The 25,889-nt window shown below is 38.6% G+C and overlaps 2 protein-coding genes across 10 annotated transcripts in view; one reads left to right on the forward strand and one right to left on the reverse strand.

Moving 5' to 3' along the window:
* The window catches only part of LOC123500056, a 46,127-nt gene extending 26,462 nt beyond the window's left edge, over positions 1–19,665 (forward strand). For all 8 annotated transcript variants that reach the window (XM_045248681.1, XM_045248683.1, XM_045248682.1 and 5 more), the window contains 11 exons: positions 388–532; positions 1,074–1,249; positions 6,175–6,233; positions 12,325–12,487; positions 15,280–15,426; positions 15,828–16,010; positions 16,590–16,697; positions 16,927–17,038; positions 17,933–18,155; positions 18,554–18,741; positions 19,130–19,665. In XM_045248681.1, coding sequence (XP_045104616.1) covers positions 388–532; positions 1,074–1,249; positions 6,175–6,233; positions 12,325–12,487; positions 15,280–15,426; positions 15,828–16,010; positions 16,590–16,697; positions 16,927–17,038; positions 17,933–18,155; positions 18,554–18,741; positions 19,130–19,356 — 1,731 coding nt within the window. In that variant the 3' untranslated portion in view covers positions 19,357–19,665. The remainder of the gene's footprint in view (positions 1–387; positions 533–1,073; positions 1,250–6,174; positions 6,234–12,324; positions 12,488–15,279; positions 15,427–15,827; positions 16,011–16,589; positions 16,698–16,926; positions 17,039–17,932; positions 18,156–18,553; positions 18,742–19,129) is intronic.
* Positions 19,666–22,215: 2,550 nt separating this feature from the next.
* LOC123499708 (COMM domain-containing protein 5-like) lies at positions 22,216–25,304 on the reverse strand. 2 transcript variants are annotated; one of them, XM_045248114.1, is made up of 6 exons: positions 25,176–25,304; positions 24,646–24,792; positions 24,360–24,457; positions 24,094–24,203; positions 23,766–23,912; positions 22,216–23,029 (listed from the first exon to the last, which is right to left on the reverse strand). In XM_045248114.1, exons 2-6 carry the CDS (start codon positions 24,761–24,763, stop codon positions 22,858–22,860), a joined length of 645 nt encoding a protein of 214 aa, XP_045104049.1. In that variant the 5' UTR covers positions 24,764–24,792; positions 25,176–25,304; the 3' UTR covers positions 22,216–22,857. The 2 variants fall into 2 exon arrangements, with proteins under 2 accessions (XP_045104049.1, XP_045104047.1); XM_045248112.1 differs by having other exon boundaries at positions 24,940–25,209.
* Positions 25,305–25,889: the final 585 nt, after the last annotated feature.

Consider the following 25,889-nt stretch of genomic DNA (forward strand, 5'->3'; position numbering starts at 1 on the left):
TGTATTATTTGTATTTTGTGTGTCCTTTAATTCACTTCCTCATATTTATGAGTGTATATTTATTTGTATACTTATCTACCTGTATGTGTGTATTTGTATTGTAGTTTATATTTCAGTAGATGCATTGCCTTTCAAAGTGAAGTGGATTGCAATTCCAGATCATTAATTTTCAATTGTAAGAATTGTTTATTGATGTGTGTGTGTGTGTGTGTGTGTGTGTGTGTGTGTGTGGTACATGCTGTGGTGTTCTAGACCTTGAATAAGAATAAGTAATTCCTGTTTATTGAACTTATACTGTGTTAGACTCCCTGAGCAAGGAAGACCCAAAGCAGTAGTACCTAATGATCAGATTGATCTCAACTCATTGTTGCTGTGTGTTCTCCTCAGAGTGCCTTGTCACAGCTCAACCTGCAGCAGGTGCAGCTTGTGCTGGATGAACTGTGCTGGCGGGAGCGCTATGGCCACTGTGCAGCTCAGGCGTACAGCAACATGTTGGATCACATCATCTACCTCACTGCAAGAGAGGCTGAGAGTTAGTTGCAGTGGGCAGTAGCATGCCTTTCCCTTTAACTTTGTATCCTTATATTTAGTCTGTGAGTTAGGTATAGTGAAAGATGTGTTTGTGATGTGGCTTTTGCACCTGGCCTGCAGTTGATCTTCAGTTTAAATAGCTGTGCCAAGAAGAGGCAGTTTGGATAGGTTTTGTATAGTTTTACTTGTTATTCAAACACAAAAAAATAAGTATTTAGAGCCAAGTTAAGAAACTATGACTGTTATCTTGTGAACATTTTATAATTAATTCTTTATTGTTTGAGATATTAAACAATGGGAGCAATGTGTTATTTCAGAATTGTGGTTCAGGATTATTTTAATTATATCAGTGATTTCCATAGCAGTTGAGATATTTACTACATTGTGAGGGCTGAAACATGAGAGTAGGATACAGAAGGAGGTATTGTGGAATGGAGATGAAGTACTGTTGGTATTTCTCTGTGAGTGAATGACAGAAGGCTTCCAACAAGCAACTATTATTCAGATTGTAAGCTAACCTGCTAATCCTCCATTCCTGCCAGACCCCGGAGTGCTGCATCTGCTGGACTTTGTTGCACAGTCACCACATCATAACTGGAGGTATAAGAGTCAGCATGTTCCTAAGGGCCCGACTTCTCTGCAGCCTTCCATTATCATGAACACCTTAAACAACAGTGGCCCCATCAATCCCCAAGTCACCCTTGACCAGAGTGCCGTGGTAAGTGTTGATGTGTTAGTTTAGCAGTTGAAGCCAGGCTGAGGTCACCATACCAGGTCTTATAGCATGTCACTGGTGGGACAATGTGTCTTGATCTCTTGTCTCCCTCCAAAGAAGGATTGCTTTCATCATAACTTAGGGATCATGGTTGGTGACTTGATGCTACTTTGTTCACATCTTGATTCATCTTAATTGTGAATTTGTTTGAACCTTCAGTTGATTCCTCCCAAAGATCTACGTAAGAATGCTGTCATTTAACATTAATCTCTCTTATCTCATTTTCATTGTAACAGCTTTCAGGTAGTGCTTTCTAATCTTATACAGAGATGATCCAACTTGACAGCATGTCAACTCTAAATATTGTGTTTTAGTAAAAATGCTATTCCATTTCTTTATTGAGCTGTTCAACATTGTACCATTGTACCTCACATATACTTTTTAGTTATTATTTAGTACTACTTTATCCTCAAACTACAGTGCTCTGAAGTCTTCCTTTTTATTTTGTCTGTCCATATCTAATGTCTGTTCATAGAAAAGCTCAATCTACTTTTCTCCTCTTCCTCATTCTTCTTCCTCTCACATGCTCCAGAAGTCTGCCTTCCCATCTCACTGCTGATCATCCTTTTTGCCTTAATCTGAATCCAGATCATGTTAGACAAGAGGGAGAGAAAATAAGAGGTTGGACAGAAAGAAGAAAAGTTAATGAAATACAGAAAATAATAGGAGAATGAGGAAGATATACTATATTCTTTTTTCTCATTTTTTCACTCTTTCCATATGCCCAGAGTGCCTCAAGGTCTCATGTGTGATGCCTTCACTCACTACTTACATTATATATATATATATATATATATATATATATATATATATATATATATATATATATATATATATATATATATATATATATATATATATATATATATATATATATATATATATATATATATATATATATATATATATATATATATATATATATATATATATATATATATATATATATATATATATATATATATATATATATATATATATATATATATATATATATATATATATATATATATATATATATATATATATATATATATATATATATATATATATATATATATATATATATATATATATATATATATATATATATATATATATATATATATATATATATTCTCTTGTAGGCAGACGAGGTTGAAAGCTATAGAGCATTCTCCTTTGTTTAACTTTTTGTGTACGGTTTCTATGTGCCGTACTGTGTTTCTGTCTTTTCTCTTAGTTGGTGAAGCAGTTGGCTAAAGGTCAGCGACGTTTCGGAGATATCTCTCTCCATCTTCAGGCTGTGGTTGTGTGAGGCATGTGCGCGTCTTATATGTTTCCGTTGGGTCAGAGTAGGTAGGTGATGCGAGCGCTGCGCTGTCATTGGCTGGATAAGTTAGGTGGCTCTGTGTGTCTGGTCTACGCGCTGGTTGGCTGCTCGTCGTTTCAGAGTGGGGAGGATTTGTAGGTTCTCTGTTTGAATGTTGATGGATGGCTGCATTATGTTGATATAGATGGCTTCGAGGAAAAATAGTCTTCGGGGGTCGTTTTCTCTGTCTAGGATGACGGTGTTTTCCACAAGGTTCTGGCGAGTGATTTGGTTGTGATTTCTTCCACTGTAGTGTTGCTTGATTGCTCCACTGCTAAGGTGACATGTCAGACGTCTTGAAAGTGTGGTTCATGTCATCCCAATGTAGCCAACTGCTTCACCAACTAAGAGAAAAAGACGGAAACACAGTACGGCACATAGAAACCGTACACAAAAAGTTAAACAAAGGAGAATGCTCTATAGCTTTCAACCTCGTCTGCCTACAAGAAAATATCCTCCCTGGCTATACAAACATATATATATATATATATATATATATATATATATATATATATATATATATATATATATATATATATACAGGTGTCCCTCGGTTAACGATCGACTACTTAACGATATTTCGCTCATACGATCCCTCCAAATTAATCCCTATTTTTTGGTTAACGATCGCCAAAATTCGGTTAACGATCGGATTGACCAATCGCAATCGCGATCGCAATCGCGATCGCAGCGCCTCCATCCACCCGCGGCCCGTGCAGTAAACACACCACAGTCTTTCCCGCTGTTTTGATTGTGCAACAACAACTCTATCACGCTCGCTCTAAACTTCTTTTTGTGCTTATTTGTGATCAAGTGAACTTAGTGATGGCTTCCAAGCGACCCAACGATTGTTCTCCACCGGGAGATAAGGCTAAAAATCGAGAAAGAGCATTGGCCTTGATATTAAGTTGAACATTGTGACTCGTCATGAGGGTGGTGAAGGGGTAAACTCTATTGCTCGTGCCCTTGGTTTATCTCAATCAACTGTATCAACAGTTCTCCAGAAAAAGTACAAGTGAAGCAGCAGGCCAACCAAGTCACAAACCTGCACAAACACACAACAACTCGTAACAGGGAACCGATTATGGAAAAATTGGAACGTTTGCTGAGGCTATGGATTGAAGACCACACACACCGCCGCATGCCTCTTTCTACCCAACTCGTTACTACTAAGGCACTGAGCCTGTGGGAGGACCTGAAACCAGAATTCAACATAGGCGAGACAGTGTCCTTCAAGGCCAGTAAGGGGTGGTTTGAACGTTTCAAACATCGTGGGAGTCTACACAACCTCAAGGTTAGTGGGGAGGCAGCGAGTTCGGATCAACCGCTGCAAACGCCTTCAAGCCTTTGCTTAAAGAGCGCATCGAGGAAGGAGGTTATTCAGCCAAGCAGGTTCTAAACTTTGACGAGACAGGCCTGTATTGGAAGAAGATGTCATCGAGAACGTTTATAGCAAAGGAGGAGAAGTCGGCACCAGGATTCAAGGCATCTAAAGACAGGTTAACATTATTGGTGGGGGGGAATGCCGCTGGTGATCTTAAGCTTAAACCATGCCTTATTTACCATTCCCAAAACCCAAGAGCTCTGTCTGGCTATATTAAGGAATATTTGCCCGTAGTATGGAAGGCAAACAAAAGGGTGGATGACGACTGTTATCATGCAAAGTTACGTGACAGGATACCTCTCCAAATTCCTAAAAGAATATGCTGCCCAAAACAACATTGCTAACAGATTTCTCTTGCTGTGTGACAACGCCCCAGCCACCCAGAGAGCATGAATGACTGGGCAGATAATATTGAGGTCATGTTTATGCCCCAAACACAACTGCCCTCATCCAGCCGATGGACCAAGGAGTCATCGCTACTTTCAAGGCCTATTACCAGCGGCGCACCATGAAACAGCTGTTGGCCTGCATTGACACCCCTGACAAGCCGACCATGAAACAATTTTGGAAGGATTATAACATTAAAAAGGGGATCGACAACATCGACGAGTCATGGAAGGAGGTGTCCAAGTCGGCAATGAATGGATGTTGGCGTAATTTGTGGCCTGAGTGCGTGGAACGTAAACAGGAAGTCCCTGTCGATGTTACAGCAGTAAGGAAAGACATCGTTCATATCTCCCATAAGGCAGGCTTCAATGAGGTGGACGAGAATGACGTACAAGAACTGCTGGACAGTCATTCTGAGCCTCTCCAACGACGACCTCATGGAGTTGGAGAAACAAAATACTTTGGAGGAAATGGAGGAGGACAAGGAGCCTGAAAGAACCCTCTCCGTCAAGATTTTCGAGGAGATTTTTAATCATATTAACCAGGCCATACATCTTCTCCAGGAGAATGACCCCAACCCAAACCGAAGTAATGGCGTGACTAATGCTATAGAAAATGACATGAAAGTGTATAAAGAACTATTTGAGGCAAAGAAAAGGATGGCAAAACAGACAGTCATCTCATCTTTCTTCAAACCACTCACCGCCCAAGCAACCCCATCCACATCCCAAGCAACCCCATCTACCGATCAAGCAACTCCATCCACCTCCCAAGCTACCCCATCCACCTCAAAAGCAATCCCATCTACTTCCATAGGAGTCATCTCGTCGTACTTCAAAGTTCGTCCTGCTACCTCGAAAAAAACTCCACCCACTTCCAAAACAACTCCATCCACCTCCAAAACAACTCCACCCACATCCAATCTATCCTTCACATCCACCGTAACCTTGAGTGACGATGAGGAGAGCCTGGATGACCCACCCCCACTGGAAAACGTATTCTCTCAAGAATTTGAAGGGTTTGAAGCAGCTGACCGAGTTTGGGTCGGTGTGGGCATGATGAGATTTAATCCTCCAAGGCCCTGTGTCCCTCGGGGCACAAAACAACACACTACGCATATCACATCCACTCCTCAAGGTAAGTACTACCAATTCTAAAGGTGTAAATAACAACTAACAACATAGAAAGTGTCGTTTATTTACGCATCGCGAAATACATGTATGTAGTTGATAATTTCAAATCCCTCAGTTAGCGATCGTTTCGGTTAGCGATCTGTTTTTGGGAAACGTAACCCTATCGTTAACCAAGGGATACCTGTATATATATATATATATATATATATATATATATATATATATATATATATATATATATATATATATATATATATATATATATATATATATATATATATATATATATATATATATATATATATATATATATATATATATATATATATATATATATATATATATATATATATATATTTGTGTGTGTGTGTGTGTGTGTGTATTTACCTAGTTGTAGTTTTACAGGGCCTGGGCTTTATGCTCGTGTGGTCCCGTCTCCATATCTACACTTATCCAATTTTTCTTTAATACTATGTACACTCTTTGCTGATACCACTTCCTCACTCAAACTGTTCCAAACTGTGTGTGTGTGTGTGTGTGTGTGTATATATAATTATAAGTTTTTGCTCATGGATGATTTCACAATATTAAAGTATTTAATTCCCTTTCACAGACACAGACTCCCTTGGATCACAGCAACAAAGTATTGCTCACAGCCCGGCGAGTCCAAATGTAAGTTGTGTGTGTGTGTGTGTGTGTGTGTGTGTGTGTGTGTGTGTGTGTGTGTGTGTGTGTGTGTGTGTGTGTGTGTGTGTGTGTTTACCTATAGTCCTGCTCCTCCAACAATGTGGATTGGGTGCGGCTTGTTGGTGAATTCCCGCTGTACAGTGGTGAAGCATGTCTCATAGCCAGTGATGCAGCAGAGTTCTAATATTAGTAAAACTTTAGCAAATATGGTCAGCAAATATACATACGCATTTAGCCTTAGTATTACAAGGTATGAGAGAGCAGTAAACTTATTATTGATAATATGTTCATAAGCCTGGCAAGAAACGTGGCATACATATTTTACAGTGTTGCTAAAAAAAAAATAATATACTTATAAAGAGGTTTCCTTGCAGTTTGGGATGAGTAAATAGTTCCATAGTTATAATTAGATTATGTCGTGAAGGAAAGTACTTTAAAATAAGCTGACATAAGTAAGAAAAAAACTACATTCAAATCTTCACGGCAGCAACACCAATCACGCCCGCCATCCATACAGGTGATGGGAGGTCAGCTGGGGTGTCCTTGACCAGGAAGAAAGAGAGGGGGAGGAAGAGGGAGGGGTAAGAGAGAGGGAGAGAGGGGGGGTAGCCAACGAGGGATTAAAGGTATGGCAGCGCTGTCCTCCCGCTATTTCCCATGGGGGCCGCACCCAATCCACATTCTTAGACGAGCAGGACTATAGTTGTAGTTTGACAGGGCCTGGGCATTATGCTGGTGTGGCCCCGTCTCCAACTTTTTAAAGTTATGCACACTCCTTGCTGACACAACATCTTCACTCAGGCTATTCCATGTTGCTATACTTCTTTGTGGAAAGCTGAATTTTTTTCTTGTCTTTGAAGCATCTTCCCATTCTCAGCTTTGTACTATGACATCTTATGCTTCTACTGGTGACTTCATCTCTTAGTAACAGCTCCTCGTTATCTTCTACATCCATTCCAATCACTAGTTTGTAGACTTGTATTAGGTCTCCTCTCTCTCTCTCCTTTACTCTTGTGTTGGTAGATCCAAAGCTCTCAGTCTCTCCTCGTATGTTATCTCTCTTAGCTATGGTACCATCCTCGTTGCCATCCTTTGCAGTCTCTCCAATTTCTGAACATGTTTCTTTTTATGTGGGGACTACACCACCCCTGCATACTCCAATCTGGGTCTGATCACAGTGGATATCAGTTTCTTCATCATATCTTCATCCATGTAGTGGAAAGCCATTCTGATATTTCTTATCAAATTGTATGTCTTGCCAAATATTTTGTCCACATGGCTATCCTGTTGATTATTTTTTTGTATAGTCACTCCTAGATCCTGTTCCTTGTTAACTTTCTTCAGTTCTACACTATCTCCCATCTTGCAGATCCCTTCCAGTCATCTTCTGCTCCTTCCCAATTTCATAACATGACTTTTATCCACATTGAATTCCATCTCCCACTTCCCACTCCACCTCCAGATCTTGTATAGGTTCTCCTGTAATATTTCACTGTCCTCCTTGTTTTTTACTTGTCTGAGCAGCTTGCCATCATCTGCAAAGAGGTTCATGTAACTGTTGACTCCCTTTGGCATGTCATTCATGTATACGAGAAAAAATATAGGTGCCAACACTAACCCTTGTGGCACTCTGCTCTTTACTGTTCTCCACTCCAACTTAATATCCTTTACTACCGTTCTCATCTCCCTTCCTCTCAGGTAACTCTCCATCCACTCTAAAGCCTTCCCCTTCAATCCTCCTTTATGCTTTAACTTCCATATCAGTCTCGAATGCAGTACCTTGTTGAAAGCCTTTTTTAAACCCAGGTATATACAGTTGACCCATTTGTCTGTCTCCTGAATTATGTCTATTGCTCTAGAGTAAAAACTCAATAAGTTTGTTACATGAGTGGCCCTTTCTAAAACCAAATTGTCTGTCCGAGATTAACTTGTTATCTACTAACAACTCAATCCATTATTTCTTTATCACTCTGCAACACATCTTGCACACCACACTAGTTAGTGACACTGGTCTATAGTTTAAGGGTTCCTCTTTCCCACCACTCTTATATATGGGGACCACTTCGGCCCTTTTCCACTCTGCCAGTAAAGTGCTACCTTCTATTGAGCATTTTATGATGTTTATAGGGCCAACTAGTTCTTCCTTGCATGCTCTCAGTATGTTACCTAAAATTTCATCTGCTGCCATCGCCTTTCCCTCCTCTAGTTCCTCCATCAATTTATATGTTTCCGACTTTTCTACTTTGATCTCGCCCGGGTGAACACCTTCCTCACGATTATCTAGCTTCTCAAATTTGGACTCGAGTAAAAACTCGTTGAAATCTGTTGTTTAATAATTCCGCTGTGCTTTTTTAAGTTTTTTTCTCCTCTCAGTCTTTCAATAGCCTCCTTCAGTTTAATTTTTCCATTTATGAATTTATATAACAGTTTTGCCTGCTCCTTGCATGATGTCCTTTTTGTATTCTCTCTCTTCTTCCTTCCTCACTTTCATGTAGTGATTCCTTGCTAATTTGAAATTTTACTAGTTTCTTGGATTTCTGTTTTTCTTCCATTTTTTCCATGCTTTGTCCCTCTTTTTCTTTGCTGTGGCACACCTTACATTGAACCAGTCCTTTTTTCCTTCCTCTCTTGGGTTATATTTTGGGACAAATCTTGTAACACCTATTTTGTACACTTCCATGAAAATATTATATTTCGCTTGTACTCCCTCTGCTCTTAGCAAATCCTCCCAGTTTAAGTTTTCAAAGTACTCCTTAAGTTTCTGTAGGTCCGCCTTCCTGTAATTTAACCTTTCTTCTTTATATGATTCATTTAATTTGCTGCTGTTAACCTCTACCTCCATTTCCATGACCACATGACCACTTTCCCTAGCAGGCATTTGGTGTCAAAACTAGGTCCAATCTTGCTGGCTTGTCATCTCCTCTGTATCTAGTGTTTTTCATTAACTATCTGTTTCATCATGTTTTCCATCATTAGCTTCAAAAATCTTTCCCGCCCCATGCTGCTGCTGCTGCTGTGTGTGTTTTTTTTTTTTTTTTTTTTTTTTTTTTTTTTCCATAGGGAAGAGGGCCAGCCAAGGGCAAAAAAAAAAGAAAGTTAAAAAAGGCCCACTTGAGTGCTGGCTCTCTAAAAAGTGTAGAAAGTGCCAAAACCATCAGCCAGAATTAGGGGAGCAAATGCCTCGATACCTCCCTCTTAAAAAAAGACAAGTTGTAGGAATCGGAAATACAGACGCAGGGAGGGAGTTCCAGAGTTTACCAGTGAAAGGGATGAATGATTGAGAGTACTGGTTAACTCTTGCATTAGAGAGTTGGACAGAATTGGGATGAGAGGAAGAAGAAAGCCTTGTGCAGCGAGGCTGCAGGAGAAGAGGAGGCATGCAGTTAGCAAGATCAATAGAACAGTTACCATGAAAATAGCAATAAAAGATAGAAAGTAATGCAACATTTCGGCGGTGAGAAAGAGGCTGAAGACAGTTAGTGAGAGGAGGGGAGTTGATGAGATGAAGAGCTTTCGATTCCACTCTATCAAGCAAAGCTGTGTGACTGGAACCCCCCCAAACATGCGAAGAGTACTCCATACAGGGACGGATAAGGCCCTTATACAGAGTAAGCAGTTAGAGGGGCAAGGGTGTGTGTGTGTGTGTGTGTGTGTGTGTGTGTGTGTGTGTGTGTGTGTATTAAAACTGGCTTTTTTATGATTGTCTGTCATGCCTTTATGTTTTATCTTAGCCTCCTATTTTGATGATCTACTTTTGGTGGCCACATATTTGTGCTTATGTGTTTATGATATATCAAATCACTAAGGGTTAAGATCAGTAAAATGATTTGATTCACTTAAGAAAAGCAGCAATTCCAAATTATTAACTTTTTTCAGCTAAATTCAGTATAATACAGTGGTACCTTGAGGTACAAACTGCCCGAGATACCAGTTTTTTGAGATACGAGCTACAATTTGGTAATTTCTTTATTTTGAGATATGAGCAAAATTTTGAGATATGAGCCATGCTTGGGGATGTTGCCGCTATAGTCTGCGGCTCGGCACATCGGTCCAGCCTCAGCTGAGCTAGTGACTATGTGTTACCTGTGGATCTCATGCACTGTGATTGTTCTTTCATCATTTTCACACTTTACTGACTTTTTTTTTTTTTTTTTTTTTTTTTTTAATGTGTAAAGAAAGTGCAGTTTCAATTTATGTTTAATACTTACGTGTGAATGGTGCCTGCATCCTTTCCTCCCTCCCTCCTTCCTCCTCTACCATTTGCCACCATTAGCTGAAATCATGTTTCTCCAAGGTAAGAACACTAAATAAGCTTTTTGCTGTTATTTCATATATTTTCATACATTGATAAAGTATGCATGTGTGCATAACTGAAAAAGGCAAAACAAATATCTCTTATCTCCGCCTACCTCCTCCACTGACGCTTATCACGAAGGGGGGAAATGTTAACAAACCTCTACACCAGCTATTGGTGCAGCCTCTAATATCTCTCTCTCTCTCTCTCTCTCTCTCTCTCTCTCTCTCTCTCTCTCTCTCTCTCTCTCTCTCTCTCTCTCTCTCTCTCTCTCTCTCTCTCTCTCTCTCTCTCTCTCTCTCTCTCTCTCTCTCTCTCTCTCTCTCTCCTACTTAAAACTTCATTTATTCAATGAATAATGTTTCAATGAGCTCTTCTGTGATTATTAGATTACCCAGTCTTCTATTGGTGGCTATATTTGTACATTCTCGCTGATCAACAGTCCCAAGTGAGGGTTGGGAATGCAAGAACATCCTGTGGAATGCACCCTCCAAGATGAATATACTTTATAAGAGTAGTTTATCTTTTTATATTATCTTTTGTTATGTTTTATTATGTTTGTGCAATAATTATTATTTATAAATACAGTGGAGACTCAATACCTGAGTGTCTAAATAGTCAAACTTTTCAATACTCAAATGCAAAAGTTCTATTTGATACTCAAAAACATACCTGATAGTCAAATGCCCACACACATGGCTTCCTGGCCTCTTCCTCTCCTCCCTCCACCAGTTGTGCTGCCAGGGTTGTCAGAATAACATTCTTGTGCATTCTGTCTATAGTTTTTCATTTATAAACTTACATTAACACCAAAGGCTTATTAGTGGTGAAAATATCTGGTAATCAAATGGCTGCACATTTGGTCATATACAAAGCCCTCTCCTCTCCCTTCTCGCAACCGTCACTATCCCGTTCCAATACCGTATCACTGGTATACCGGATGCTGGTGTGCATCTCTAGTCCTGCCGCAGTCTTGAGATAAACAACATTCTTCTGCGTTCTGTTGGTAGTTTTTCATTTAGAAACTTATGATGGTACCAAAGAAGCTTATTAGTGGTGAAAATAAGGAATCTGGTGAGAGTACAAGTGTTAGTGAGCCACAGCCCTCCACTAGTGGATTCATAGGAATAACACCAGTAGAAAAGTTACAAAGATCTTTTGATGGATGGTGACTCGTCCTCCGATGACCTCCCTCCTCCTCCCCACCCTTCTCCCCAACTCTTCTAAGTTATCCATCACCAGCCTTCATTTATGGTATGTAGAAATAAAAAAAATAAAAAAATAAAAAAACACCTTATAATTTTTATGAACTTGAGGTTTTGCTAAGATTAGAACAAATTACCTTATTTATAGGTATCATTAGTCAAACTTTTTAATATTCAAACAGCCATTTGGAATTAATTAAGTTCAAGTATTGAGTCTCCACTACCTTTTTCTTTCCTGAAAACATAAAAAAAAAAAAAAAGATAGGGGTGCTCTTTTTGGGGAGGCTGGAATGGATTAATGGTATCTCAATGCATTTCAATGGGAAAAATTTGTTTTGAGGTACATCGAACGAATTAAACTCGTATCTCAAGGTACCACTGTAGTTTCTTTTGTTTAAAGAGTTTATTTTATTCTATAAGTCAGTGTTTTATCATGTTTAAATGCATGTCTGTTAGGACATACATAAATCAGGAGACAAAAGTGAAAGATAATAATTATGGACATATATAAATCAGGAGGCATAAAAGTGAAAGATAATGCTTACCATATTTTCATGACTTGTTTTTGATGGCACAGAGAACCACCGCCATCACAGCCGAGCAACAATGCAGCTGTCTCTCCCCCCGCCTCCAAGGCAGACACCACGGAGCTGGAGCCTTTCTACTATGGCCAGATTCAAGGTGATCCAATGCTGGGCCGTGAAATCAACACTGCTAAATTTGTCTGCCACATTTGCTCGGTAAGGCTTTGTTAGCTTGGGAGCATGGAGGTAGAATTAAGCTATAACAAAATAAAGTTTAAAACTAGTAGTATCTAAAGTAGTAGCCTTCATTTCTCTTGTTTTTATTATTACTGTTGGACTCGATGAGTCGGGTTTCGTGATAAGTCGGAATCTGACCGACTCAGGGACTAAAGTCCTAGTTGAACTGCCTGCCCCTTTTTATTTATTTATTTATTTATTTGTTTTTATTTACTTCTTTTTTTATTATTATTGACATTATAAAAAATCAAATTCTAACAAAAAATTGCATTGTAGTTTAAAATGGTACCAAACAAAAGTCAGAGTTTATACTGTTGAACCTTGATAACTCGGACCCCAATAACTCGGATTTCACGAGAAGTCAGACTCTGACCCAGGGAATAAAGTCTAAGTTGAACTACCCGTCCAAATTTTTTTAATATCTCTCTCTCTCTCTCTCTCTCTCTCTCTCTCTCTCTCTCTCTCTCTCTCTCTCTCTCTCTCTCTCTCTCTCTCTCTCTCTCTCTCTCTCTCTCTCTCTCTCTCTCTCTCTCTCTCTCTCTCTCTCTCTCTCTCTCTCTCTCTCTCTCTCTCTCTCTCTCCACTTTCCTGTATTTCCTTTTCTATTGACATTATAAAAACTACAACTAAAAGTTCCATTTTAGTTGTAGTTTAAATCATAGCAAACAAAAGTCAATCAGAGTTTATAAAGATTTTGTGAAAATTTTTGAAGTGTAAAAAAACAATTTTCGAGATTTTCACTCCTAAAGAATTTTTATAATTTTGTCCTTGTTTTGCTATTTATATTCCTCTGATTCACATGAAACTTTCACACATGATTATGTAAACAATAGTGACTTCCTGGAGCATGATAAGATGATAACCCTGCTTTTCTAGATAATATTATTCACTCCTCAGTGATGGTTGGGAAGGCGCCACCAGCTGTGTAACGGCAATCTGCTGTTTTATGACTGAACTCGGCACTCTGAGTCGTTATTAGTGCGTTGAAATGAGATAATGATACAGTGAAGTATTTATTACTTGTCTGGTCCAGCTTTATACCTCTGTCTCAACATAATCTTTTGTAATAGTGTTATTGTGTGAGTTGTGTGATGTATAGTTGTGATGATGAAGGTAATGAGAAAAAAACAGTGTTTGAAAAGATAATAGCAGTGTTATGATATAGAGAGATAGTTTAGAAAGTAGAAAGGTGGCAGTGAGGCATGGGATGAGGCAGAGACCGTCTTGGAGGGGGAGATAACATGCTTCACTTGATGGAGGGGAGGGGAGGCAAGGGGGAGGCTAGGATTTAAGGTCCAGCTGTCTCCCAATGATACATTTGTTTGTTTGTTGTTGTCTTTTCTTCTTGAAGTTTCTGATTCTAATCCTCGTCAATTTATGTCTGTAAGGATGTTATTTCTGACGCCTTGCCACGTACTGTGTAGGGTGTGAGTCAGGCTATGACGCAACTGCATGAGACATTTAGAAATGGCTTTCTGGTGGGAAAGGTATTTAATTATCAAAAACTAAACTATACCATATGGTCATTTAGAGTCTGAAGGTTTCGGAGAGACAAATGTAATCCCCAAATTTTAAATCCCCTAAAATTAGATAAATAGATCCTGCACCAAGTCTGATTTTTATTTATTTATTTATTTATTTATTTTGTTTATTTATTTATTTATTTATTTATTTATTTATTTATTTTATATATTTATTTTTATTGTGTGTGTGTGTGTGTGCGCAATGGTAGAGGGGGGGGGCAATTCATATAAGTTGGACATTAGTGTTTGTCATACCAACATTTTCTCCTATTTGTCTTAGTAAGTACCAAATTTGTGAAAATTTTTGAAATATGAACAACATTTTTCGAGATATTTGCTCCTAAAGATTTTCACAATTTTGTCCTTGTTTTGCTGTTTTGTATTCATCTAATTGACATGAAATTTTCACATATGATTGTTTATGCAGTGCTGACTTCATGAGCATGATAGGAGGATAATGCATCACATCCCTGCTTCTCTAGAAAATATTATTCATTCATATGTGAGGGTTTGTAAAGAACCATCAGCAGCGTTGGTACAGCAATCTGTTGGATTTTTTTTTTAGGACTGAACTAGACACCCTCTGAGTTGTTATTAGTGTGTTGAAATGAGATAATGATTCTGTTAAGTAAGTATTTCTGTCTTGTTGAGCTTCATAACTTTGTCTCAAAATATTCTTTTGTAATGGTGTTATTGTCAGAGTTAAATGTTGTATAGTTGTGATGATAAAGGTAGTGAGAAAAAAAAAAAATTTAAAAGATCATAGCAATCTTATGATATTGAGAGAGAATGACAAAACCTGGCATTGAGGTATGGGGTGAGGAGAGGGTCTCAGAGGGGGAGATAACATGTCTCTGGGAGGGGAGATAACATGGGTTACATACATTTATTTCTAGTTGTCTTCTCTTCTTGAAGTTTCTGATTCATATAAGTCAGACATGCCCATTTCTTGGACCAACCTTTCCCCTTATTAGTCCGAGTTAGCGAGGGTCAACAGTATTCTGAAAAATTGGTTCCATATTTGTGTAGGTTAGCCTGATAAACATTTTTATGAGCAATTTATCAAGTTCTTTGTTGCCAGGATCATGAGATCTTACCCCAAGTCTTGTATGATATACCTAATAAACAGTGATACTGATGTGATTGTGATTCACAAAGCAGTGTGTCCCCTGCTGCTTGGTGACAAAATTGGCATGTGTTTATTCCTAATATTTAAGGTGTTAAAGCCCTGCTCTTCCTCCTGCCCAGATGGTGTGTGGGAACAACATTGATTTCTATACTCACCTCAAGCTCCACCTGAGCCGCTCAGGAACTTATGGAGACAACAAAGTATGCTGTGACTACTGTGCCGAGCACTTCACCTCAGAAGAAAAGAGGATTTTTCACCAAAGAGTTGTAAGTTATGATATTCCTCTCACCTTTCTCATGTCTACATTTCATTGGCTGGTGTTTCTGTCAGTAATGACATACCCTAGAAATTTATGAAGTGAAATCCTCAAACAAATGTTAAGGAAATGAAAGCAAGTGATGAACCAGTGATCAGCTACTCAATTTTTTCTAAAAGTTTGCATTTTCCAGTACTATTTATGTATCCCATTTATTTATTATGGATGTGGTTCCTTAGTTTTACTGCTTGGTATATGGCATTTGTAGGGTATATTCAATATTCTCCTTGTCCCAAACAAAAAGAAAAAAAAAAAAAAAAAAAAAGAAATGAACAAGAGTAGAGCACCACTGGAAACATGACAAAAAAATATATGCATTCTTTTCATGTGTCTGTTGTCTTTCTTTCATAGAAACACATGCACCTGGATGCTCGATTATTGTGGTGCCGCATCTGCTCTGAGGGTTTCATCAATGAGTACAACTTGGTGAACCACATGGCTAAGAAACACTTTGAGAGTGAGTTACCATACCGTTGTGAAGTGTGCAACTTTGTCACCTCCATCCTCTACAGCCTCATTGACCATTTCAACACGGTGAGTGGTGGTGGAGGGAGGGACACACTTGTATTGTGAGCATGTGGCAGTCTTGGGAGATGGAAGGTGTTCTTGTTCTCAGGGGAGAGAATTTGGGTGTCAGGCACTGGGATGAGTGAAAATTTAAAGGAATGTACTGTGTGTAGGAGTGTATTATTATTATTCACCCAAACCATCATTCCAGTTTATGCATTAGAGAGCTTTAAAAAGATTAACCACATTTATGGATGATGATGACATGTAGAAATGAATATGCATGTTTTGTAGAGGGACTGCCACATATATGTAGGCTTGATGGCTTCTTGCAGCTTCTCTTGTTTCCTTGTGTTCTCATCTCATCAGTTGGTCAGACTTGAGTGCGAGGGAAACCTTCCACACAGATCTTTAAGGCTGCGTCCTATTCACACTTTTACATTTGCCCACCATTCATGCTTTCATTCTCTTTCATGCTGCATGTAATTTCAAAACAAATATAGCCAGACTAAGGTTATACTGAGAGTGGGGTAGAAATTCTGAGTGGAGCAATGGCAGTCATAAAGTACTCTATTAGTTATTCATAACCTTATTTTTGTCTTGCAGGAGCACAAGAACACAGCTTATGTCCAATGCCACTTTTGCCTCTGTGTCAAGTCTATTAGTCCTAACACAAGCAGCTCCTTTTCCAATCGCATATATCAGCATTTGCAGGTAAGGTATACACACACACACACACACACACACACACACACACACACACACACACACACACACACTTTTTCAGAAAATATTGCTGACATTAACATCATGCAATGTTACAGTTGTGTAAGTGAACCTCTGATGAGAGTTTGAAACATGTCTGTTAATGATTGTAGTATCATTTTTAACTTGATCTGAAAAAGAGGATCCTAAAATCATACTTCCACTTTCCCTCATGCAGAGACACATGCATCAGCATACTGCTTGCAAATACTGTCAACTGATTTTCTACAGTACATATCTAAGGGATGAACACAGGAAGAAGGACCACATCAGCCGTGCTGGATTCCCAGGTGAGCTTTGTAACCTCCTGTCCTGTGTAATAAAGGGTTTGTTTATAGATTACAGTAAGCCCTGCACTTGACGAATCTCAACTTGGCGAAATTCACTTTTGGCAGTAGGGTTGTCACGGACCACTGAGTGCACGCTTGGTGATTTTAATTCAAACTTGGCAGCTGCACAGTGAACCACACAGCTCCCCTGTAATGTCAGACCTCTCTCTAAACCTATCAGAACACAGTTTGAGGGTCCCCCTCAGCCATTTTGTTTGTGCTACCCTCTGTTCTGCTAGTGTGGGAACAAATTCTGGCGATTTACCGCCAACATGTTCTCTACCAGCGCAACAGGTGGTACCAGTGGGGGTAAGGACATTGGTGGTGGCGGCAAGGACAAAAGTGGTCGAGGGAAATGGGTGGAAAAACGGGAGTATTGATGAGGAAAGCATCACAAATGCTTGTTTATTGGTCTGTTTTGTAGATGTGTTCTAATATGTAAAGGCAAAAGATTTTATTTCAGCTCAAAAGATGGTATTTTAGGGGTGAAAAGAGGGATTTTGGCAATGACCAAAGACTGATTGAGGCATTGTTTAGGCAATTTATATGGTATAAAGAACTTGAGTTTGGCGAAATTCGCATTTGGTGGTAGTTTCTCAGACTAATTAATTCGCCAAGTGCGGAGGCTTACTGTAGCTGCAGCATGTTTATTTAGATTAATGAAGTGTTTGCTGTATTTTTTAGCTTATTTACTCTCAGATGAACTTTTGCTACTAAAATAATGCATATTGTTATTAACATTATTTGATTGTTTTAGCACTTGTGTGAATGAAGTGATAATTAACCAAAGTTTTTAAGCAGACTTGAGTTTGACTTAAAGCACTGGTTTATGTGTGTGTTCACTGGTTACTCCAGGGCTGCAGCGCTACAAGATCCCTGCTGGACAGAAGAGCCGCATCATGTTCCGACCCTGGATCAGGAAGCAGTCTTCTCCTGTGAACGCTGCGAACTCCCTTGTTGTCCCAATGGCCTTGTCCACTACCCTTGCGTGGCAGGATTTAAAGTTTAATGTTCCTGACCTCAGGGATTACAATTGCATAGAGTGTCAAGGCAGATTCTCCATTTCCAGTCATTTCAAGTATGTATTCTGTGCCTATAACATAGAATTTATTCTTGTTTTTTTTTTGTTTTATACATAAATACTGTTGATATGCATCCTAGATTCTTCTGGCACTGCTTTGGTAGCCCTCCTGCAGGCTTCAGAGAGTGCTCCTGCATTATTTAAGTTGTATACTTTTACCTGTCCTCTGTCTGTTTACTCGTTTTCTAGGATACTGGCCAGATATAAAAATTCCAAGAAATAGGTGTTTGGTAGAAAGTACAAAAGTATAAAATCATTTAATGCATATCAATTAAGGTAATGGTTAGCATAGAAAAGGAAGCTTTGTTATGTTATAAAATGATGAATGACAGAAATTGCAATTGATAAAAATTTTTATTTTCCAAACTTCTCAAATGTTGTTGTGGTTGCTGCAGATCTTACATGAAGTGCACTCGCTGTGTCTACTCCACCTGCTGCCGGTTCATGATCTCCAAGCATGCTGACACCTTCCATCCCCAGGGACGCAATAAGAAAAACAAATATAAATTCTCTGATCCTATTGTCCTCCCAAAACCCCTTTTCTGCATCTGTGGCTTCAGCTCCAGAAGTGGCAACCACATGGGTGAGTGCTCATGCACAGTGAGGCCTAGTTAATCATATGCTTACTACAATGATTACTAAGTTTTTATGAGCTGGCCATTTTGAAGTGAGTTCAATATAACCTTGGCAGTCCATAATTCTCTCTCTCATGTGATTGTACATATTAGTGATTATTATATCACACTCCATGTTGCTATCTTTATTGGGTATCAATATTTCTTTTTATATTCCTCTTGGTTAGTATGTTTTCCTTCCATTCATAATTCTCATCATTGAGACGATGTAATATATTTAATGAAGATTTCCAAATATTTTGTATAAATTCTAGCTTTATGCTTAGTTATTCTCTCAACACTTGTTAAAGAATCTGGATATATTATCTTTAACTGAAATCCTTCTTCTCTCTCCAGCACGGCATTTAGTCAGGTGTGAAGGAGGAAGGAAATCTGCATATCCCTCGGTGTCGGATGCATTGGTGTATCGGGGTGATGTGACAGGGGGAATGCTGAACCTGGTGGGCACGCTTGGTCTGGAGAACATTGGTTTGGCCAACATCCTGCCTGACGTTCCCATGAATAACTCATCCATTGACATGGCCCATTTCATGAGTGTTTCCATGGATGTTGATGACAGCTGAATGTACTTCTCAGACACTCATATGTTCACATGTAAATCTTTGTGATAAGTCATGATCCAGCCATCAGTGCTTTAGTGAAAGTCAGCAGTTGTTGTTCATGTTTCCTTGTCTCCATCATGCCAACTGCAATCCACTGAGCTTCTCACTTCTCTTGCATTTCCTACCTGTCTGTTCACCTATCAAAGAAAAGACATTTATTTGCCTGACTTGTGTCCTAGACCTGTGAGTCAGAAATGATTGCTCCAAGGAGTACAGCTCCACAACTGGCTTAATTTTGTAAGCCACTGAGAGTTATATATATATTTAGTACTGATTTTTTTTTTTCCCCCAGTTTTGTATAGACCGTGTGTGTGTGTGTGTGTGTGTGTGTGTGTGTGTGTGTGTGTGTGTGTGTGTGTGTGTGTGTGTGTGTGTAGTAATAATATATGGTTTGAATTGCAGTACATACATACTGAAAATATACACGGGTGGGGGGGGATGGTCGGGAGGCTTAAGAATAGTGCACTAGCCTAATGGTGTGTGTGTGTGTGTGTGTGTGTGTGTGTGTGTAAGAAAGGAAGAGAAGAAGAATAACATTTATAAACCACAGATGTAAATGTTAATCTTCATCGATAATTTCATGATCAACTCTTGGTCAAAATTTTGATGCTAAAGTATGAAGTCAATGTATTCAGACCAGGAAGATGAGTGAATGAGAGCATGACTATTGTTTAGAAAACTGAGATGGCTACAGCACCTTTGTTAAAAAGTAGCTTGAGATTGGCTGCTTCCAGCATTAGGTTAAGGAAAGACTGTATGTAACATTATTTTCTGATTATTTCCTTCCTTTTATCAACCCCGTCTCTATCCTCTCCATCCCTTTTTTTCCCCTCATTTAGCAAGAAATTAAAACCTAAAAGTTACATAAGTGAACTCAATTTTAGGGATGATGCTGAGGTTGGAGCCCATTCTGTTCCCTGTCATTTTTTCCTGTTTTCCAACTGGTTATGTGGATTAGTGGCCTTGAAAGTGAATTGTTATGGAAAGTAAGTGAGCTTGAGTGATGATGTCATCATGAAGGTCCATCTGCACCCAGCTAATAAGGATAGTTATGGTGAAAGGCATCAGCTAGTGTGAAAATTGCTAGCTTTGGTTCTGGAACATTGATGTCTTAATTCATCCAACAATCAGCACCACACATTATAAATGTAACTATGGCATAAATTCCTACTATTTGGATTCGTGTTCCTAGTCACTATGATGTTTCGCAAACACTCCAATCACAAACCTCTTGGTTTTGAGCTTAGAGTGTATGTACTGCTGTACTATCAGGCTTAGAATTGGAGTGTGTAAGAAAGGTTTAGTGTAAATCAAATAGTGAAAAGAATACATGTCAAAAGTGTAATAAGTAATTCATGCATAAGATGTGATATTGGAACTTTGGTCAAAAGTTAAAATTTTACAGCACTTGCTTTTAAGAAAATGAAGTGGAGGCAATGTAATGCAACCTGGAGTGTCCTGGAATGTTGACAGCTGTGAAATATTACACATAACATGAAGGGTTGCTGAAGTTCTCAGAGAATTGCCATATTGCATTGTTATGCTCATGTATGTATGTATTTGTGTGTGTGTATGTGTGTATGTAATATATATATATATATATATATATATATATATATATATATATATATATATATATATATATATATATATATATATATATATACAGGCAACCCCCCCACTTAACAAACAGATTACGTTCCTTAAAAAACATTCGTCGCATGAATTATCATTAAGCGAACCAGTTATAATAAGTTTCTCACACACACACACACACACACACACACACACACACACACACACACACACACACGGAGACGGGGCCACATGAACATAAAGCCCAGGCCCTGCAAAACTACAACAAAACACACACACACACACACACACACACACACACAAAACACACACACACACACACACACACACACACACACACACACACGGCCCGGTAGCTCAGTGGTTAGAGCGCTGGCTTCAAGCCAGATGACCGGGTTTGATTCCCCGGCCGGGTGGAGATATTTGGGTGTGTCTCCTTTCACGTGTAGCCCCTGTTCACCTAGCAGTGAGTAGGTACGGGATGTAAATCGAGGAGTTGTGACCTTGTTGTCCCGGTGTGTGGTGTGTGCCTGGTCTCAGACCTATCCCAAGATCGGAAATAATGAGCTCTGAGCTCGTTCCGTAGGGTAACGTCTGGCTGTCTCGTCAGAGACTGCAGCAGATCAAACAGTGAATTACACACACACACACATCCCAAATTTGCTACATGAAAACTACTAGGTATTTAAAATGAGGTCTTTTATGGTCATTAATAAAATAACCATTTCTAGCCTTAAAATGAAAGCAGATACCAATTCCACTGTTCTTGGGAATATATATATATATATATATATATATATATATATATATATATATATATATATATATATATATATATATATATATATATATATATATCTTTTACTGACCTTATTTAAGAGACATAAGAGTAAAGGCAGAGTATAATATTGTACAGTTCAGTGTTCCCAACAGGAATATAATTAATTCCTACAGGATGTGTTGTGACTGACTATACAGTACTGCTTTTCATGATTCAATGGAAGTATGAATGAATTTTTATACTTCATTCTCAAAATATGCACATAATTTTTATACCAGTTATTTTATATGATTGATTTATTGTGAAGGAAGCATTTTGTATGCAACAGTGATGTTCAGCAAGGTTTCAACACTCAGTCGGTGCCAGGAATAACTTGAAAATATGTTTTTGAAAGATCTTTACCAGTAAGTTGTATAAATGTGTGATATAGGAGTAATTTTTCATTGTGTAAAACTTGTTTTAATTATCATGTCACACTCCTTGCCATGATACTAAAAACATTTACAAATGTAAATCATGGATAGATGACAAATGGCTCACACTCTATTCTACTTCTGTACATAGATCACAGTTGGATTTCTTGAAAGTTTGGACCATGAAAAAAAAAATCAAACTAGCAGGTGTAGCACAAAATGTTAGTTGCTGACGTTTGTCTGTGGCCAGGATAGATCTATAATCATTCCACATAGAAAAATATTTGTTACAAAGAGCCTATGAAGCTTATGAATAAACTTCCATTTTTGCATTACAAAGTTCATATACCTAGTTTAAACAGAGTATCTTGGCCTCATGAGCATTCATCAATCATAGTTACCCAGTCAGTCATCACTGACTTGTTTACTGCACTTGAACAGCCACAAACCATACATTGTAACACTACTCATTGATCACCACCACAATAAGACTAAGTTTTTTGTGTTCAATGTATTCTACTCTAAGCTCCTATTATATCTAGGAGAAAATGCCATTAAAGCAACCATCTGTGAGCGTATCCAACATCACATCAGTTGAAAGTCTTCCACTTAGATGCATTAAACTTTGCACCATCAGAACAACTGCTGCCACTACCATTACAACTACCACCACTACTTTTTGCATATAGGAGCAGCCTGCAGCATGCTCATCTGGTGCAGGAGGCTTGCTACTGTAAACCTCAACACATGGAACTTGTTGAGTGGAACCTGGAAAGTGTGTGAGGCACCGGTGCTGGTCTTCATCTGTATCACCACCACTGGTTCTAGTACTCGTGACAGCCAACTGAGGGAAACAATGTCATTTGATAAGAAATTTAGAACAAACTGTTGAAGGACACCTGCCTTATGTGCTAATGTGTACCTTGGATGAAATTAATGTATAATCTGCAACCAGGCGATTAATTTTTAGTGCTGTTATCATCATTTACACCTATAGATATAATCATCCAGCTACAAACATTACAATGAAAGTAATTTATTATGTGTTAAGAGATTCAAAAGCACAACCATTTGAAAAAGTAGAAAGATAAAATTTTGAAAGTATATATATATATATATATATATATATATATATATATATATATATATATATATATATATATATATATATATATATATATATATATATATATATATATATATATATATATATATATATATATATTTTTTTTTTTTTTTTTTTTTTTTTTTAGAGAGAGAGAGAGAGGGTCAGCCAAGGGCAAAAAGAAATTAGGAAAGAAAACAGGCCCATTTAGATGCTGGTTCTATAGAGGAAAGAAAGACGTTAGCCAAAATTAGGGTCTTGATACCTCCCTCTTAAAAGAGATGAGCTGCATAGACAGGAACTGGAAGGTATTTGTGCCATACCTATCCTCATTTGAAAATTTCTAGATGCCAGACATGATAAAGCCAAACCAACCTCTGATCTTTAGCGATGAGTTTCCATGATTATTATAATTTCAAGTCAGAAATTATGGTTATCTATGTTTTCTTTGTCAAAATTTGAGTCATCCCTTTACCTTGTTGAAATAGTGACATCAACCCTCCAGCTCATGTGAGCCAGGGTGGGCAGTGATGGGGAGCTAGCAATTAGCTGGCGGTCAATGTCTGGCCGGGCTGCTCCATACACCACTCGGCCCACATCCACAGCAAACCCACCAGGTAGCCTGAGAAGAAAAGCTGTGACTGCCACTGCTTAACACTAATTATAACTAATTTTATTATTATTATAAATAGCTGTTCTAGTATCATGATGAAATCTGGAATAATAACAGTGACAATTGGAGTTAAACATGCATCCATGAGAAAGAGCAGCCTAGGTTTTCTAGGAGCAGGTCTGGCACTCACCCAAGGGCTGTGAGGTCTGCCACAAGTGCATCTTGTCGAGTAGTAGTGGTGTTGAGCCTCAGGACAGCCCTTAGCAGACTTATTACCCCAGAATACTGAACACACACACTCTGAAAGAATGGACATAAGTAACTGCAGCCATCACAGAGCAGACTGTATAATCAAATAAACCCATTTCTAATTAATATTCAATTATAATTGTGCCCTTAGGGAATATATCTTGTTAAATAGGTTTTCACACGTTACATCATTAAATCCTCACTCACCATGACCTGTTCTTCAGTGTTGGCTTGGCTTGCTCCACACAGGTGGGTAATGGCTGCTTCTTGTTCTGCTCCTCCACCTTGCAGGTAACCCAGGGCAACTGACAGGAGCAACACCATGTCATATAATAGCGAGGGGAATAAACATGGATATTGTTACTCAGAGTTCCTTCTAAGACTATAGAGTCAAGCTTGAAAGATCATCATCAGTGTCATAATAACTAATAATAATAATAAAAAAAAATAATAAATATAATAAGCACAATGGAGTGGAGGGTTATATACTTACTTTTGATGAGTCGCCTAAAGACAGCTTTGTCCATGGTGTGAGTGGCCTTCACCAGCGTCCTAACCTCTGCCGGTACCCGTGCTGGAAACACATGGCTCTGGCTCTCTAGCGCAGCCATCCTGCCTGTCTACGGTACACCACGTCAGTCTGTAAGAAAAGACGTGAATAATGGTGGAAAGGAGTAAGACATAACTGTGAACCCAAATAATTATACAAAACCAAAGTTTTTCACACAAGCAGAGTAAAGAAGACGCAAATATAGGTTAGATTAGTCAAACAAAATACCACACCTACCAATAAAACAGAAGTACTAAGGCACAGATCACAGCGGCTTTGACAGCAGTGAGAACCTGTCAACACACACTTGCCACCACCTAGCCAACATTACTATGTGATAATACGTCAACGAGTCTCAAGGCAAAATTATCCTTTACCACACTTCAAATATATGTATATGACAGACACCAGCATTGCTTAAACCAGCGGTGATTTGAGCTTGTCAGACTACCAGTCTTTGAGCCACCCCGTACCTCCGCCCCCGTCAGTGTTTTGATGGTCAGCTGATCGGCACCCCGGCCCGCCCCCAACGCCCAGGAAAAAACATGCAAGGCAAAGTACATTAATTACAGAGCCACAGGAAAGGAAATGTATGTAACTAATTTGTGATGCATCATGCAAACTTTTCAACACGGTTCTCATCAGAATAAACAATCCGAATTAAGCAATCTCAATCCACCATTAAGGATTGCTGACATACAATGAAAAAGAAAGGAAATAATGCTTCAGGTTTTAAACTAAATAAGAATAGGCTATAAACAGCACAATATATAACTATATCATAATCACGTATGCTAAGAAAAAATAGCCTAATTTTGAAAGCGGGAAAAAAGATTCTCCCGAACATATTCAAGTAAAGACAATGAAGCCCATTAGATATTTGATTGCTAAGTACATCTCTATGTACTTAGCAATCAAATATTTTTATATATTCAAACATATTATTAAGAAAAGTTGCATAAATCTGAAAAGAAATAGTTGATGATACACTGTCAAAATACTCTTCGGGCACGACAGCTTATAACATTATGCTATGATGTGATAAATACCGAGATGGAACGCGGAAAAGGCGAAATCGAGGTTCAAAAGAAAAAGCCACGAAAATAAGATGGGGGCGATGAGAGAAAGGGGGACTGGGGCAACAGGCCGCCATTGTTGCCGCGCGCTCTGACGGCCGCCGCGGGAGT

This window comes from Portunus trituberculatus, chromosome 50 (assembly GCF_017591435.1).
Source record: "Portunus trituberculatus isolate SZX2019 chromosome 50, ASM1759143v1, whole genome shotgun sequence".
Lineage (NCBI taxonomy): Eukaryota > Metazoa > Arthropoda > Malacostraca > Decapoda > Portunidae > Portunus > Portunus trituberculatus.

Bases quoted from the DNA above. Each gene is read 5' to 3' on its own strand.
- LOC123499708 (XM_045248114.1), bottom strand. From the start codon at position 24,763: ATGGCTGCGCTAGAGAGCCAGAGCCATGTGTTTCCAGCACGGGTACCG. The intron at 24,204-24,359 runs GTGAGTGAGGAT...CCATTCTTTCAG, and splicing joins ACACTGAAGAACAGGTCATG to AGTGTGTGTGTTCAGTATTC. The intron at 23,030-23,765 runs GTAAAGGGATGA...TGTTTCCCTCAG, and splicing joins GATGTCACTATTTCAACAAG to TTGGCTGTCACGAGTACTAG.